This window comes from Plectropomus leopardus, chromosome 19 (assembly GCF_008729295.1).
Source record: "Plectropomus leopardus isolate mb chromosome 19, YSFRI_Pleo_2.0, whole genome shotgun sequence".
Taxonomy (NCBI): domain Eukaryota; kingdom Metazoa; phylum Chordata; class Actinopteri; order Perciformes; family Serranidae; genus Plectropomus; species Plectropomus leopardus.
The window spans coordinates 14,053,537-14,068,503 of NC_056481.1; the positions used below are offsets into that span (position 1 = coordinate 14,053,537).

The 14,967-nt window shown below is 42.2% G+C and overlaps 1 protein-coding gene across 1 annotated transcript in view; it reads right to left on the reverse strand.

Moving 5' to 3' along the window:
* Window positions 1-2,126: 2,126 nt before the first annotated feature.
* LOC121959055 (protocadherin-15-like) overlaps window positions 2,127-14,967 on the reverse strand; it is a 185,179-nt gene continuing 172,338 nt past the window's right edge. The window contains exons 34-37 of the mRNA XM_042508235.1: window positions 14,834-14,855; window positions 13,228-13,301; window positions 7,681-7,810; window positions 2,127-3,581 (exon numbers count right to left, since the gene is read on the reverse strand). Coding sequence (XP_042364169.1) covers window positions 2,808-3,581; window positions 7,681-7,810; window positions 13,228-13,301; window positions 14,834-14,855 — 1,000 coding nt within the window. The 3' untranslated portion in view covers window positions 2,127-2,807. The remainder of the gene's footprint in view (window positions 3,582-7,680; window positions 7,811-13,227; window positions 13,302-14,833; window positions 14,856-14,967) is intronic.

A 14,967-nucleotide genomic window follows, 5' to 3' on the forward strand; every position in this document is an offset into this window, starting at 1 on the left:
AGCACTGAAAAGTTTTTAAAGACCTGCTGCTGTCTGCTGTTGACCTGGTCTCCTGCCTGTCCGTGATGTCGCACGGACACACTATAAACAAAACAACACACTAGCTGACAGAAAAGCTGACTCGCTCTCCGGAGGTGAGTTCAATGGCAGTGGGAATGAAGCCAATAGTTCATATTTAGCGGGTTACCTCATGTTTAAAAAAACTGCATGCATAAGCTGGGAATGCAGTATAAGCGTGAGTCCTTTCTCATGTACCTATCTTCAAACATGATTGGTTCACTTCTGTGACGCCGTCACCAAGCCAGGAAGAGAAGCTTCTGCACATCCTCTGGTTTCTTGCACTTGAACCTCTGCAGAGGGAGGTTGTAGCCTGTGGAGGACCTGCTATGCCTTTCTCCTGCTCGCACACCTAAGTCTTAGCAGGAGCTGCAGCCTTGCCTGAGCAGAGTGGAGAAGCTAGAAAGCCTGCGACTAAGCAACAAGGAGAACAGAATTAAGTTAGCACTGATCTGCATTCTCGGTAAGGACACCATGATTGGCCAGCCTCCTCCTGTATCCATTAACAGCACAGCAGAGACTGAACCGCAACCCATTTCTCAGCCAGCAACCCAAAGATCTCTTCCATCCATTTCTGGATTTGCAAGTAAAAACTGGGCACAGCATTATGACGTAAGTACAGGCTATGCAGTGGCTATTTACTTGCCCTTTGTCATAACATGTGTGTCGTAATTTTAATGCTATTGGACAAGTAATTGTTGTGATATGAAGGTAAAAGGTAGAAGGTAGATCTATTGGTCATTTTTTAAACAAAGTTTAAAAAACAAAATCACATCCATCCTTGATCCTCCTACATCTTTGAAGTTGAAGGTTGAGTTGATTCAGTCCAAGCCTCACACAACTTGTCCCAATGCTGATAAGTGCCTCTCTATCGTAGAAAAGTCGTGCTTCAGCAGAAGGGGCCTTGGTGTTGAAAAACTGTTGCTGAATGAGCCTTAATCGCATTAGACGAAAGAAGGCTTGGAAGAGGAACAGCTCTCTGTCCGGGTCGGGTCAGCCTCGCCCTGATACCGGCTCTTCAGTTTCGTTTCTTCCCTCTAGTGTGACTCGCTGTTTGGCACAGGCCACTGGTGGAGATACTCTCGCGGTCTGCAGCATTCAGTCCAAATCCCACATAACTTCTCCTGATGTTGAAAGGTGCCACTCTATCGTAGAAAGCCATGCTTCAGCAGAAGAGGCCATGGTTTTAAAAAAATAGAAAAATAGAGCAAAAAAGTAGCAAGGATCTGCGGAGATACCAGCGCTGCTGTCATCCTAGCAACGTGTCAAACAAACATATACAGATTTGTCTGTTTGTAATTTAGTTTGTTAATGTTTCACACAGACACAGTCCTGCATGCAACTGAACAACCTTTTCACTAACCAAAGCACCTTTTATACTTCTTAGGTCACATACACATTTACTCTCCAATTGGCTCTCAACAGAATCACACCGAGAAGGAGGCCATCTGGGATCTGGCATCTTGTTGTGACTTCTGTTGTCAGTCAATTAACCTCAATCAATTCACACTCACACCAACACACACACACCTCCTCTTTGTCGCTTTCTCTCTCATACACACATACACTCACAAGCATTTAAACATCCAGACATGTATATACTTGTGTATATCACAAGATACTCTGTACGTTCTGTTTTGCATCTCTAACTTTTTGAATAAAATGGTTTTTGTAAACATACTGCTGTCTACTTAATATTGTACCACAGTGAATGAATTGCCAACTATTGTGTCAATTGTCTCCAAAATCCTTCACCATTTACTATTAATGTGGTCATTGTGGTTATAGTTATTAATTTAATTATCAATCAGAGTTCCAAATTGATAGTTTAGTATATTTTATGAGACTAATTCTATTGATCGGCTATCATTTTTTCCCTTTTTGGGAAGGGTGCCCCACGTGGTGATTTAATGTAAATGTAGTCATTATTTAACATAATTAATAAGTATTGTCAATAATTATTAATTGTTTCTGACAGCCATACTTTTTACAATTGGTGACCCTTTACGAGATAGTGTTCCCAACATAGAGTAGAGGCCAATACAGCACCAAGTTAGCCAAACCTCATGTTTCAATGGATGAAATAGTCTTTTATTTGGATAAAGTTTGCCAAGCAACTTGACAAGGATAAAAAGGCAAGTTTGAACAATACAAGACTTCATGTGTCAATGCAAAGTGTCAGGCAAGTTCAAGATGAGTCGCACCAGTAGCTTTAATACTGAATGAAACAGGTGCGGTGACACCAGTTGCTTAAAGGGCCATAAAAAGTTCACCGACTTTGTCCTCAAGTTTCCTTCGTTATCTCTTAGCAAAGTAGAAATATAACAAGTCCTCTCGTTCTAGGTCCCGTTCTCCAAAGGGGTTGCAGCTCTTAGATCAGTTGGGCTTAAGGGATGCTCTGATTGGAATATTGAGCAGTTACACAACAGACATTTCAATCGGTAAACCAGCAAACAGCCAATTAGATTCCGAGTAACTTCTTTTTTCCTTATACATTTTTATCATGTCTCTCAATTTAAACAAAAATCAACTAAATTATTTCCGTCTATATGTGAAGAATCTTAATGAAATTCAGTTTGAACACCAGCGTATGCTAATTCACCTTTTAGCTGAGCACCAATCTGTTAATAAGATGTCTTTTAATTGGATTGGAGCATCCCCATTAGTTCCACAACTAATGAACAGAAATTATGTCTGAACGCTTTAATGATCTTGGCAATAAGGAGCGAGCACAGTGGAGTCACGATCAGTCAGAGTTTAGTCATGGGTATGTGAAGGCTGTTCCACGGGCCCATCCATAATTCCTCCTCATCTGACTGCGTTCTGTCACTCGGACACTCCAGCGACTCCCCCATAACGAGTCCATCGTCATCTTCATCATTACTGCCGTCTACCTTCGACTCCCTCTCACCTTCTTTCAGTTCCTCTTTCTCAACTGTGCTCTGAGGCGGCTTTGTGCTGCTGTGCGCTGCTCTGAGCAGGTTGGATTTAGACGCCACGCTGTCAGGGCCCGTGTTGCTGGTGCTAGTCGACCCTAAAGAAACACTGGGTTGTCGAGTGTTGAACACGTTCAGCGTTTTATTGTTTTCAGTGTTAGAGAAAGAGGAAGTGGCCGTTGCAGAGGCAGCCATTCCCGAACTTTGGAAGGTGCTCAGAGTCTTACACCTGCCCTCCACTGCTGTTCTGGGGTTGTTCAGGGGGACTCTTTCCTCCAGTGTGGCAGCCATTTTGTCGAGTTTTTTAAAGTGCTTTGCCAGCCGTGAGCTAAAGACGGGGGAGGTGAGTTTGAGGTTGTTGTTTGTGTTGGTGTGAGTGTGTGTGGGCCCGGTGGCGTTTACCGTACGGCGGGTGCGGATGATGGAGCCATTCTGAGCCACATAGATGCTGCCGTTGACGTTGGCGTGGCTGTTGAGGGTGGTGGGTATGCGGTTGCGTTGGGACTCTGGCATGCTCTCTTCACCAGTGGAGCTGGTCTCATATTCCCGGTCCAACACCAACTTGATCCGACGTTTTCTACTGCCGTGCTGGAAAAACACGAAAATAACATGTCATTTAACTTCTGACACATGGTCTGAGAGAATTCACTGTTGTTCTTAATAAAGATTCAATATCTGTTTTTATAAAGGCCCACTGAAGAAACTCAACTGATGATTCAAGGCAAAAGTCTGATTTTTTGTTTTTGTTCATCAGACTCTTGTCACTCATTGTCTGCTGCTGCTGGAAATATTTAAAACGTTCTACAACTTGTGTTCCACGGTGCTATCCTGTCATATATTAACAATGCCCACTGAAATAAACTGCCTCTCCTAAATGATTCCTTTATCTGTGAACAAGGCTTACTAAAACATTTGAAGAACATTTTTTAAGTTTTTTTTAACTTATTATCTTAAATCTTTGTAACATTAGGAAGGAATCTCTCCGATTATGGCAATATTAAATTGACATTCTGACATGTAACTATTGCTTCAAGGAAGAGTTGAAAAAATGTAAAGCACACCAGAGTGTGACATCTGAGCTGAACACAGCCTTAGTACGTTCTCACAGCAGCAGAGTGAGAACTTTGACCAGTAGAGGTCAGGAGAAACAACATCTTCAACTACTGATGAAGCTCTGAGACCTGAAATGTAATTTGGGACCATTCCTTTTTTGTTTAGGATGTTTGACCTGTAAAATCAAGAAATGTATAAAATAAATGTTGCTCTCAAACTGCAAACACACTCCACAGCAAAAACCAGACAGTGCCACGGTGTTTACTCCAGATTTTTTTATCGAGTAGGACAGTAGGTGCGTTTACACAGACCCTAATATTCCACTAACAAACAGATTAATAGCCTGATCAGAGTAAAAACGCCGTATGTAGACATCTCAACCACAGCTGCTGTTTCAAAGCAGCCTTTGGATTGTGGTGCTAATACTTTTAACAAAAGAAAGCACTGAGGAAATGCTTTTAAAGATTATTCTCATATCCACATTGGATGTAACTTTTAAACATGTACCACTGCATGTTAGTAAAACCCTCTTTGTGTGTTAAGTCAGAGCAAACACTGAAGGGCAGACTGGAAGATGACTATAAAATATGATCCTCAGGTTTTGCATTTCTGGCTGATAGTATAAAAAAAAATAATATGTTCACCATTACAAAGAAAACATATTTCCCCCCTGCAGATAACAGAAGAGCTGAGTGGCACAGGGAGAATGATGGACACAGAAAAAAGAGATGACTAATGAAAGAAGCTCGAGCAAACCTTAAATGCAACAAAGAGAGGTCAGTGAATAACAATCTCTGAGCTGCAGCAGAGAAATAAGAAGTGGAGCTTTCAAAAAAGCAAAAAGTCAGCTCAGGAGAAAAGCCACGCAAGTAAACCAGCCGACCACTTCTATCAGAGAACGAGAGCTGTCATAAAGGGAGAGGAGGGAGAGGAGGGTGATTGGAAAAAGGGGATTCAAGATACAAGCAAAATAAAAAGGCAAAGACCCAGAGAAAGAGATACTCTGAGAGGGCAGCAGAGGACACGCAGGCAATTTAAACTCCTGTGAACGTAAATCACAGCAAACAAGGAAAAAAGAGAGATTACAGTAATAAATTCCACCCAGGTAATGACTGCACACCCAATCCAAGCAGATCTTACTTTGCTGCAAGAATTTTGAGGGGCTAAGGCCTCATCTGCATTTCAATCAGCCGTCTCATTTTCCAAATCCCCCTCCTCTTCATCCTCATCTCCGTGGCCGCTGCTTCTCTCCTCCTCCTCTGTGTCCTCGATGATGGGTGACAAGTCGTCCGAGGTGTCCATCAGGTCCGAGCTGATCTCTGACTGGATGGCTCGCCTGCTCGATGAGGACTTCCGTGATCCACTTACACCTTTTTCTTCCTCTCCAGACTCCTCATCTTCATCGCTCTCTTCGTCTATTGTTTCATGTGAAGAACGCGAGCGTCGGGAAATTTGGGGCCTCGCACTACAAACTTTAGAACCTGAATGTCTCAAACGTTTGGAGTCGCTGCTGTTGTTTTTATCCGAATCTCTGCTTGTTGTAGAATGGGTGTTTCTGCTTTCTCTCTTTAATTTGGCACTACTTCTTCTTTTCTTACCACTAATAATGTTGCTGCTCGCAGAACTGTCACTAACAGTACCTTTTGAGCGTTTTCTGCTCGACTTCTTCCTTTCATCTTCGTTCTCCAACCCTGACTCCACCTCAGACTCTGAACCCTCTGCCTCCTCATCTTGACTTCCACTCTCTGACTCGCCATCCGTGTCAGGAGTTCCCTCTTCCTTTTCTGTTTCAGTGTCAGATTCGGTCTTGTCGTGCTCGGCCCTGACAGATGAGGTGGGGCTACTTGTGTCGGAGGGACTAAATTCTGATGGCGACTCTTTGCTGCCACTTTCTGTTTCTGAATCACTGTCATGAAATTGTTTTTCTTTCTTCCACCACATCTTGGAGGAACTATTCTCCTCTCCTAACTCCCACCTCCCCCTCTGCTCCCCTGCGGCTCTCTCAGACACTGATGCAGAAACACTCATATCTCCTATGGAGCCATACATCTTCCTACTGTTCTCCGCTCCCCTTTCCCAGCTTTTTTCATCCATCCACTGTTCGTCTCCCACTCTGGCAGGTCCCAGGAGCCTTCTGGCGAGGGAGATAAGACTGTGGGCCTCGCTCAGCTTTTGTTTCATCGGCGGGGGTTTGCTGGCTTCAAAGGACGTCTGGAAATAACTCCCGTCGATGACCACGCCGCCGTCCAGGCTGGCAAAGTGGCCTGGGAGCTCTCCCCTATGACCTGGCCTGATGCCTTCTCCTCGTTCAACAGCGTTTCTCATCCCATTGTTTGTCACGCCACCTCTGTTGCTTCCCCATGTTTCCATTTCTCCTCTTTCTCTCCCCCTTTCTGTTGCCTCATCTCTTCCTCCTCCTCCTCGTTTTTCTCCTTGCTCAAATCCCCTCCCCATTCTTTCTCCATTTTTGTCCTCCACTCTGTCTCGACTTCCTTCCCCCTCTTCCACCGGCCTGACTCTGGCTTTGCTCCAGGGCGCGTGGATGGCAGGAGGCTGCCCAGATGTTTTTCTACCAGATGACAGAAGCGTGCTCCCTTTCATCACGGCCTTTAACCTGGCAGCCGCACTTGAGCTCTTAGGCTTTGTGTTTGTGGCTGAACCACCCTCTGACAGTTGGTGTTTGTCTTTCTCAGTTCTTGGGCCGGCTGGGGTCTTCTTCGATGACCCGTGAGAGGGTGGAGGACGGGGCTGGATGTAGGCTGGGTGTGGGGCTAATCTACCTCCTTGTATTTGTCTCCTCACCTGTCATGACGATGTTAGTCCAAAATCAAATAAGAACATTCAGGAATGGAACAATGTCAAACATTTAAACTTCTCAACTAACACTCAGCGAATAAGCGTATTTCCCAAAATGTTGAACTGTGATGGTGTGTCCCGACCTTCAGAGTAGACTAACAGTTACTTCATCCCAAAATTACACATACATATTTTTCCTCTTATCTGTAGTACTATTTATCAATCTTGATTATTTTGGTGTGAGTTTCTGAGTGTTGGAGATATCGGCCGTAGAGATGTCTTCCTTCTCTCCAATGTAATACAACTAAATGGCACTCTGTTTGTGGTGCTCAAAGCGCCAAAAATGCATTTGAAAAACTCAAAGAAACTCAAAGAAAATAGTTCCTACATGAAACTTCTCAAAGCAAAGTATGTGGATTATCTTGAGTGACTAGGTCATGATTTCTGGAAAGAGACATTACTGGTGAGATTTCCAAACGTATTTTTTTTGCCACCTTGAGCACCAAAAGCCAATGCCATTTAGTTCCATTATACTGGAGAGAAGGCAGACATTTCTACGGCTGATAGCGCAAACACTTTGAAACTCACATCTAAACAATCTTGACTGATAAATGGCACTACAAGTAAGAGAAAATATGTATTTTTCATTTTGGTATGAACTGAATGATTCTAAAGATAATTTAAATGTTAACTTCCTGTTTAGTCTCTATTAGAATTCCGTGCAAAATCAATAAATGTTTCTGTGATCAACAATTTCTCCTGTTTACACATCATAGATGCAGCTCCTGTGTAAGTAAATAACTGAAGGTATCTGTTCTGTTTCTAGTTTCATCTTTACCTCTCCTTCAGACTCCTGAGGGCTGTAGTAGTAGCTGCCGTCATCATCAACGACGACCTCTCCATATTCATCATAAAGGCCGGAGGGTGAGATCAGTTTCCTGCGACTGCCGTACTGAGGAAGGTCATACCTGGACAGAGACGGTGCATTACAGATAAGCAATAACCAATGAGGAGCCGTGCAAAGCAGCAATTGCAAATTCTGAATTTTACTATTATAGATTTTTAGCGTTTATTAATAAACAGATGCTTTAGTGTTATAAAATATCTTCAGCCAATCAGAAGTGAAGACAGGAGAGAAACGTGCTTTACAAACAAAACGGTTGCACTTGGCGAATGCTTATCCACAGCCACTTAAAGCAGTAACAAAGGGCCACACTGTGGTTTCACTCCAATGATAAACAGTGTCTGATGACTCGCTTAGAAAAGCTGACTTAATCACAAAAGGAGCATTTTGTAGCCAGGAGACATTTTGTTAGCAGAAAACACTGGGATCAATTTTTCCTCCCTTTTGTCTCTCTTTGCCTGTTCCCGGGAGCGCTGCTGGGCTCCACCAGCCAAAAAACTGTGTTGTGCATCACCACTTGGGCTCAGTGCCCTGCGGCAAGCAACTCCAAGAGCTAGTGGGTCAAAAAACACATCTTTTCAAATGCTATCCTGGAAACAATATGTCCCAGTGTGATTAAAGTAACAAATCTGCTGGAAGTCCTTTGGCCTGGTTCCGTAACAGAGTTGTACAGAAAAGTTGCCTCATGTAATCACTCCACTTACGGTCAACCGGTGGGAGAAGTTGCCCTCCTATTACACTAAGTAGCCAAGTAATAAACAAATGGAAGGAGCATGTGGATGACTGATGTATATGTATATATGTGTGTGTGTGTGTGTGTGTGCGTGTGTGAGTGTGTGAGGGAGAGAGGGGGGGGGGGGGTGTTGGGGAAAATAGGCTGCATGGGAAAGAAAGAAGAGACAATAGACGGGTCAAAACAGAAAGACCGGGTCAGTCTTTAATGTTTCAGTTATAATCCTTACAGTACGGTCTCTGCAAGCTAATATAATGAGTCTTAACCTTCCACTAAAACCTGCTTATGGGATTTCACAGTCATTAACCCACAGACTCAAACTGGAGTGCACACACACACACAATCAAATTACTTAAAGGCTACAGTCACTCTTTGCTTAGAGTGGCATTTCCCCCTTTTCTCTCGATCTGTTCCTCCCTCCATTCTGTCTTACTCCTCCTCATGTCTCCACTAGGGGACACTAATAAACTGAGAATCACTTCATGCAGTTTAAAGTTGTCAGAATCACGGGCATTACAGCAAGGTATGATGGTGTGTTTTAGCAGCTGAGTGTGTGTGCGGTAGAAAACTGGGTCACTGGCCTGTTTCAGGAGGGTCTCCAAATGTTAAGTGATTGTTTAATGATCAGTCCCAGGGTGTGTGATCATAGTCACACAGTGAGGGGCCAACACATGACAAAGAGTACGAGTGCTGTATGCTTTGATAGTCTTTGAAAGTCATAGCATGACAAAATAAAAACAATTTTTGATGCCCCAATGAAAGAAAAAGTGTTTTGTTTAGTTTCATAATTGCCAGCTAGATTAATCTACCACTTTGTTTCAAAACGAAACATTCAGGATTCAGTAAAGTTCTTTGACTCAGAGGAAATGAACATATGATCCAAAGAACAGCAGCTATTGGTGATCAAAGGAGGAATTTTATAACTTGTTGCTTTCAAAATAGTTTGTTTTAAAATTAAATCTAACTTGGGGATCTATCAATTTTACATTTGAAAGTCAGTTTGCTAATTGTGGTTAACAGTCTGTAAAAAAACAATTGTGTAGTGTTTTCTATGGCTCTGCAGCATGCTTTGAAAAGAAAATGATTCAAGTGCAACCATGTGGGTGTTTTTACATTTCACATTAAACTAAAGCCATCAAATCAATGCATCTGAGAGCCTGTGGTTAAAATGTTGCAAATCATGCATAACAAACTGCAGTCTCACTTGGCAAAAGCTGTTAGCAACCACTTCTACAAATACAGTCTGTCTCGCAAATAAAAAACCCACTCCACCACCTACGTGACGCATCGGGTCTGTGCCCTATGTAATTTAGCCAGTACACTAAATGTTTTTTGAGCATGATGCAAACTAGAGCATAACTTAAAAGATTAATGCTCGACACTTTTGCCAGGGTCGCGATGTCTTTGCAGCTAAGGTGAGGTCTAGCAATAAGACACGCCCACTTGCAGGAGTCCTGCATGGTAGGTTTTTGCCTGTCCATGTGCAAATGATATTTTCTAACACAAACGGGCAGCATAAATGGAGAGCCACAGTGTAGAAATGACTTTTTTATATACTGCCTCCTATAGTTTGGGGGAATATCATAGTGTTGTGAAGAGAAACCTGCATGAGAATAAAAAATCCAAATGTTTCCTCGTCACAATTCCACGTCAGCTAATGTCTGTATGGAGAGCTGAGGGTTAAAACTGCATTCACATGGAATCAGGGAGACGTTAGACGACAAAATTACTGTACAACAGAATGTACAAATGGATGTTACTCGGCATGGGAATTCTGGAAAATAACTGGACTTTAGCAGAAAAATTACAGTAAATAATTAACACAAGTTTATTTAATGTTTTTTCTGTTATCGTCCTGTCATTCCATCTGACCATCAACTCTGCCAAATTGCAGAAAGTAGTGAGACACATTTTAATTTGTAAATTTTGTTGAATTGTATATAAAAATAGATAGAAGATTTTTCCCATGGATTAGTGTCTTCATACATCTTGCACCTGGCTTAAAACAAGCTGGACATGCAGACATAATTTTTATGTTCTCACCTTTGTCCTGCTTCTGTTCACAGAATAAAAACAGCCTCTTCATTGAGCTGATAATGCCAGATTTCACTCCCCCCTTCCTATATTTTCATGTGGGTGCCCTAACTCAGCACCTATCAGCTTCTTGACAGTCACGCTGCTCCTCACCCACGCCAGTAACGATTTTGGAAAAGCAAGATTTAATCCCTTATTGCTCCGTGGTGTGTACGGTTGAGTATTTTACTCTTGACTAGAGGGCAACATGAATTTGGCTTGTTTTGTTGTTTTTGTGTTGTTTTTTTCAGACATGCATCAAAACATCAGACCTGTGCAACAAATGGTTCAAGTTATTTTCAGCATCTGTATAAATCCTATCAGAATCATGCCAATGGCAGATGGCTACATTCCCACATGCAGAGAAAATCCCGTTTTGATCCCATCTTTTGAAGACAGATGAAAGAAAAGGTCAAAAGGTTACGCAACATCCTTCCAAATGGATTAGTATGGCTATGGAAGCAAACACTGAGACAGCTGTTGTCTGCATCTCAGAAACAAAACTCAGGCGTGAAAACTTTGTCTACGTCCTGAGAGGCGGGCTTAGCATTTGTTAGCATACTCTTTGAAAAAAATCCCACACCTTTCATCTACAACTGTGACGTATAAAGTGATTAGATCTGAGTCCCACCGGGTCACACAGTCACAGTCTGATTTCCTGCTCGTGCGTACGCACAGAGTCAGACATGAGTTTGTAGATGTTGCTCTAAGCCAATAGCATCTGGCCCATTGTCTGCTGCCACGGCTGGCTGCCTGATTAGCTGCTACAGTATTGCAATGCTAGGCAGAGAGAATTAGCTGTGTGTGTGTGTGTGTGTGTGTGTGTGTGTGTGTGTGTGTGTGTGTGCGTGCATTTGTGATGTGTGTGAAAGAAAGAGAGCATTGCTGAGTGAGTGTATGAGTGAGTGAGTGAATGACTGTGTCTGCCATGAGAGAATTTATGTGCGTGTGTGTCTGGTACTGTGTATTTATGTGTGAGTGTGGGTGGGTGTATAAAATCAAGTTCCCGGGAGTCTGCAGCTAAAATTATAAGAATTACACAATGCATCACAGATGGCAGGCTGGGTGCAGAGTAACACAAACACACACACTCAGGAGGGATGCAATAAGTCCTCAGAGATCTTGTTCATCAACGCTTTGATCTAATGCATCTCTGTGTGTGTTTATTGCCATTTCTATACAGTATTTCCGGCTTTATCCGACATCAGGCTTCCAAGAAATGACTCTCTCTCTCTCTCTCTCACTCTCACACACACACACACACACACACACACACACACAGTGCATGCACAATCCACATTGAACAAAATCTCTCGGTAGGATCTTCATTCGGCTCTTTTAACTTCCTGTCGTTCAAAAACATATTAACCACACATGACTGTGGGGAGGTTGGTATGAGGCAGGTCACCGGTGTCAAGATTCCACTGGAGCCTTCATACTGTGTGACTGACGTGGACAGTGAGATATCAAAGCAGCTGCCAGAGGGCTGACACAAGGCAGGATAAAGTGCACACAGTGAGCTCCGGACTCGTGTGGGAGGAAATATGTTTCATCGATGTCGAGGTCGCAGGTCAGTGATGAAACATCGTGGAGACAGCCTGTGTTCACCACCCTCTGAATGTTTTCTACTGTGTGTCATTACTGTTAAATAATGCAGTATTCACTCTACTGCAAGGGAAAAATAGAAAATGCTTTAAAAAGAGAGTTAACATCACTTTCCATCCATAATTTTGAGGGCTGTTTATTTGGGGAGGGGGAAAAAAATTGATACAGCATAGTAACGTTATATATTTGCAATACTGTATTGATGACAGATGTCAATTATTGCTTTTTTAAATCTATAAATTATTAATACTGCAAATATATATTAAACTTTTGGTAGCCTACTTTAATAATAAAATAAATTGCTCTTTCAGTCCACTATACACATTTTGCTGCAAATTAATGATTGAAGTGTGATAAACAGACCGAATACTTAGTTTTCTTTTGGGTACATGATTTGTTGTTGAAAAAAAGGTAATACATTGCAGTATATCACTGTATATGTTTTTGAAATACTTAGCATTTTGCAAAATGTTAAAACTGCTATAAAATTGTATCCTGACTCAAGTATTGTAATAATATTTTATCGTGGGGCCTCTGGTAAGCCTTACCCCTACTGTTTATGTGGCTGTGACTAAATTATCTGTATCTGTACTCAGAATGGGCGGAGTTTAAGTCTGAAGTGGGAGGAGTTTCACATGAAAAGCCTGAAATTAATATGGGTCAATTAGAGGCCACTATGGTGAGTACTACTTTGTGTTTATTGTATGTGTAGACACAAAAGCATTCCATTCAATAGTCCATGCTACATTTTTGCTATAATGCCTAGTTTAGGTTAAACTGGAGTAAGAGTTGACTATTACCCCCTATGAAAGCTATATAGACCTTCCTTTTTTTAAACTAATTTAATAAGTCATGGAAGTATGGTAAAAAATGGATAACTTATGGAAAAGTTTGACAATTTTGGGAATAAATGTGGAAACCTTAATTTTGAAATCCATATATGCCACCGTCATGATATGGCAATTCTAAGATATCAGAATGTTTTCGTAAACAAATGTAAATTTCAGACAAGCAAACGTGCAGATAGACTATGTATTCAAAAAGCGATACTGTGTGATGTGCATACGAACCCGTGGTCATAGTTGTAATAATCCTGTGTGTAGTAGTCCTGGCCGGGATCGATGCCAGACTCCATTGATAGCTCCTGTTAGATTAGCAGACCATTATTAGCAGCTTTGCAACAAACACACTGCACACAGACAGATATGTTCCCACCTGTAAACCCAAAGAAATCTTTCCCAACAAACACACATGAATGCTTATTTAAAACACATCCCGCATGAGAAATTCCATCCATCCATTTCCTTCCGCTTATCCGGGGCCGGGTTGCATCGGGTGGAGCAGAGCATTCCAGACTTCCCTCTCCCCAGCTAACATTTTCCAGCTCCTCCTGGGGGACCCCGAGGCATTCCCAGGCCAGATGAGATATGTAATCCCTCCAGCCTGTTCTGGGTCTGCCACGGGGCCTCCTTCCAGTTGGACGTGCCTGCAACACCTCCAATGGGAGGCGCCCAGGAGGCATCCTGATCAGATGCCAGAACCACCTCAATTGGCCCCTTTCAATGCGAAGGAGCAGCGGCTCTACTCTGAGCTCCTCCTAGCTGTCCGAGCTCCTCACCCTATCTCTAAGGCTGAGCCCAGCCACCGTGCAAAGAAACTCATTTCGACCGCTTGTGTCCACGATCTCATTCTTTCGGTCACTACCCAGAGCTCATGGCCATAGGTGAGGCTTGGAACGTAGATGGGCTGGTAAATCGAGAGATTTGCCTTCCGGCTCAGCTCCTTCTTCACTACAACGGTGAAGAAGGTGAAATTGTACTTTTTCATCTCTGATTACACTGACTGCACTCACACAGACCAACACACTTACACAGAAACACACAAAGAAGGTAAAGAGGTATTTAGAGAAGAGAGACAGAGTACCTCTGGTCTGAGCAGAGAAGGTCGGAGAAGTTGTTGCGTCTGCCAGAGGCAAAGAAAAGAGGCGAAATGACAAGAAAAATGAGTTAGGAGCTCTCCCCCCAAATGGAATACTGTACGTGTATTTTTTGTGTGTCAATACTTTATGTTCCTCATTCAATATCACTAGAATGCAGAGATCCTGTCTGGAATTGTTTTCATTTTATGTTGTCAATCAATTTTGTGGGAGCAGGTATTACTTTTTCTTCTTCTTAGAGTGAATATGACTTTTGGAACAAAATTTCAGCTCCAAATTAAATATTTACAAGTTTCAAAATATATATACCATCAAAACAATATATGTGTGGGGATTGATATTCAGAAGAAGTAGACAATACAAGTGCTACTTTGTATTAAAAGGATATAACTCCCATTGTTGAGCAACAAACATCTGGTAAAAGTTTTCCAGCAGTTTTGGAATAATATTAAAGATAAACAGTAGTATGTTATCTCCAAAAGGGATTGATTTACTTTCTTCATCAATGTCTTTGTGTTTTAACATTTTAATATGCAGCATCAATGGATTGTGGGAGACAGTCGATTATGCAGATATAAAAAAATTGAAAGCACCGATTACATGCTGCTCCATCTAAATTACACCAAACAGAAAAGAATAGAAACATCACAATGAAGGCCAGCATCAGAAGAAAAGAAGAAAAAGTAAATACCACACATGCAACTACTGCGTAAAGCATGCATGCAGAAAAAGACACCTACCTCATGTTGTCCGTAACCACGCCTGCAAGATCAAAGAGAGAAACATTACCAAGGAAAACCTGTCATTAAACATAATCCCTCTGATGGGGTTTAATATGTGTCAGCACTTTGCTGTGCATTCTCCATACTGCAGA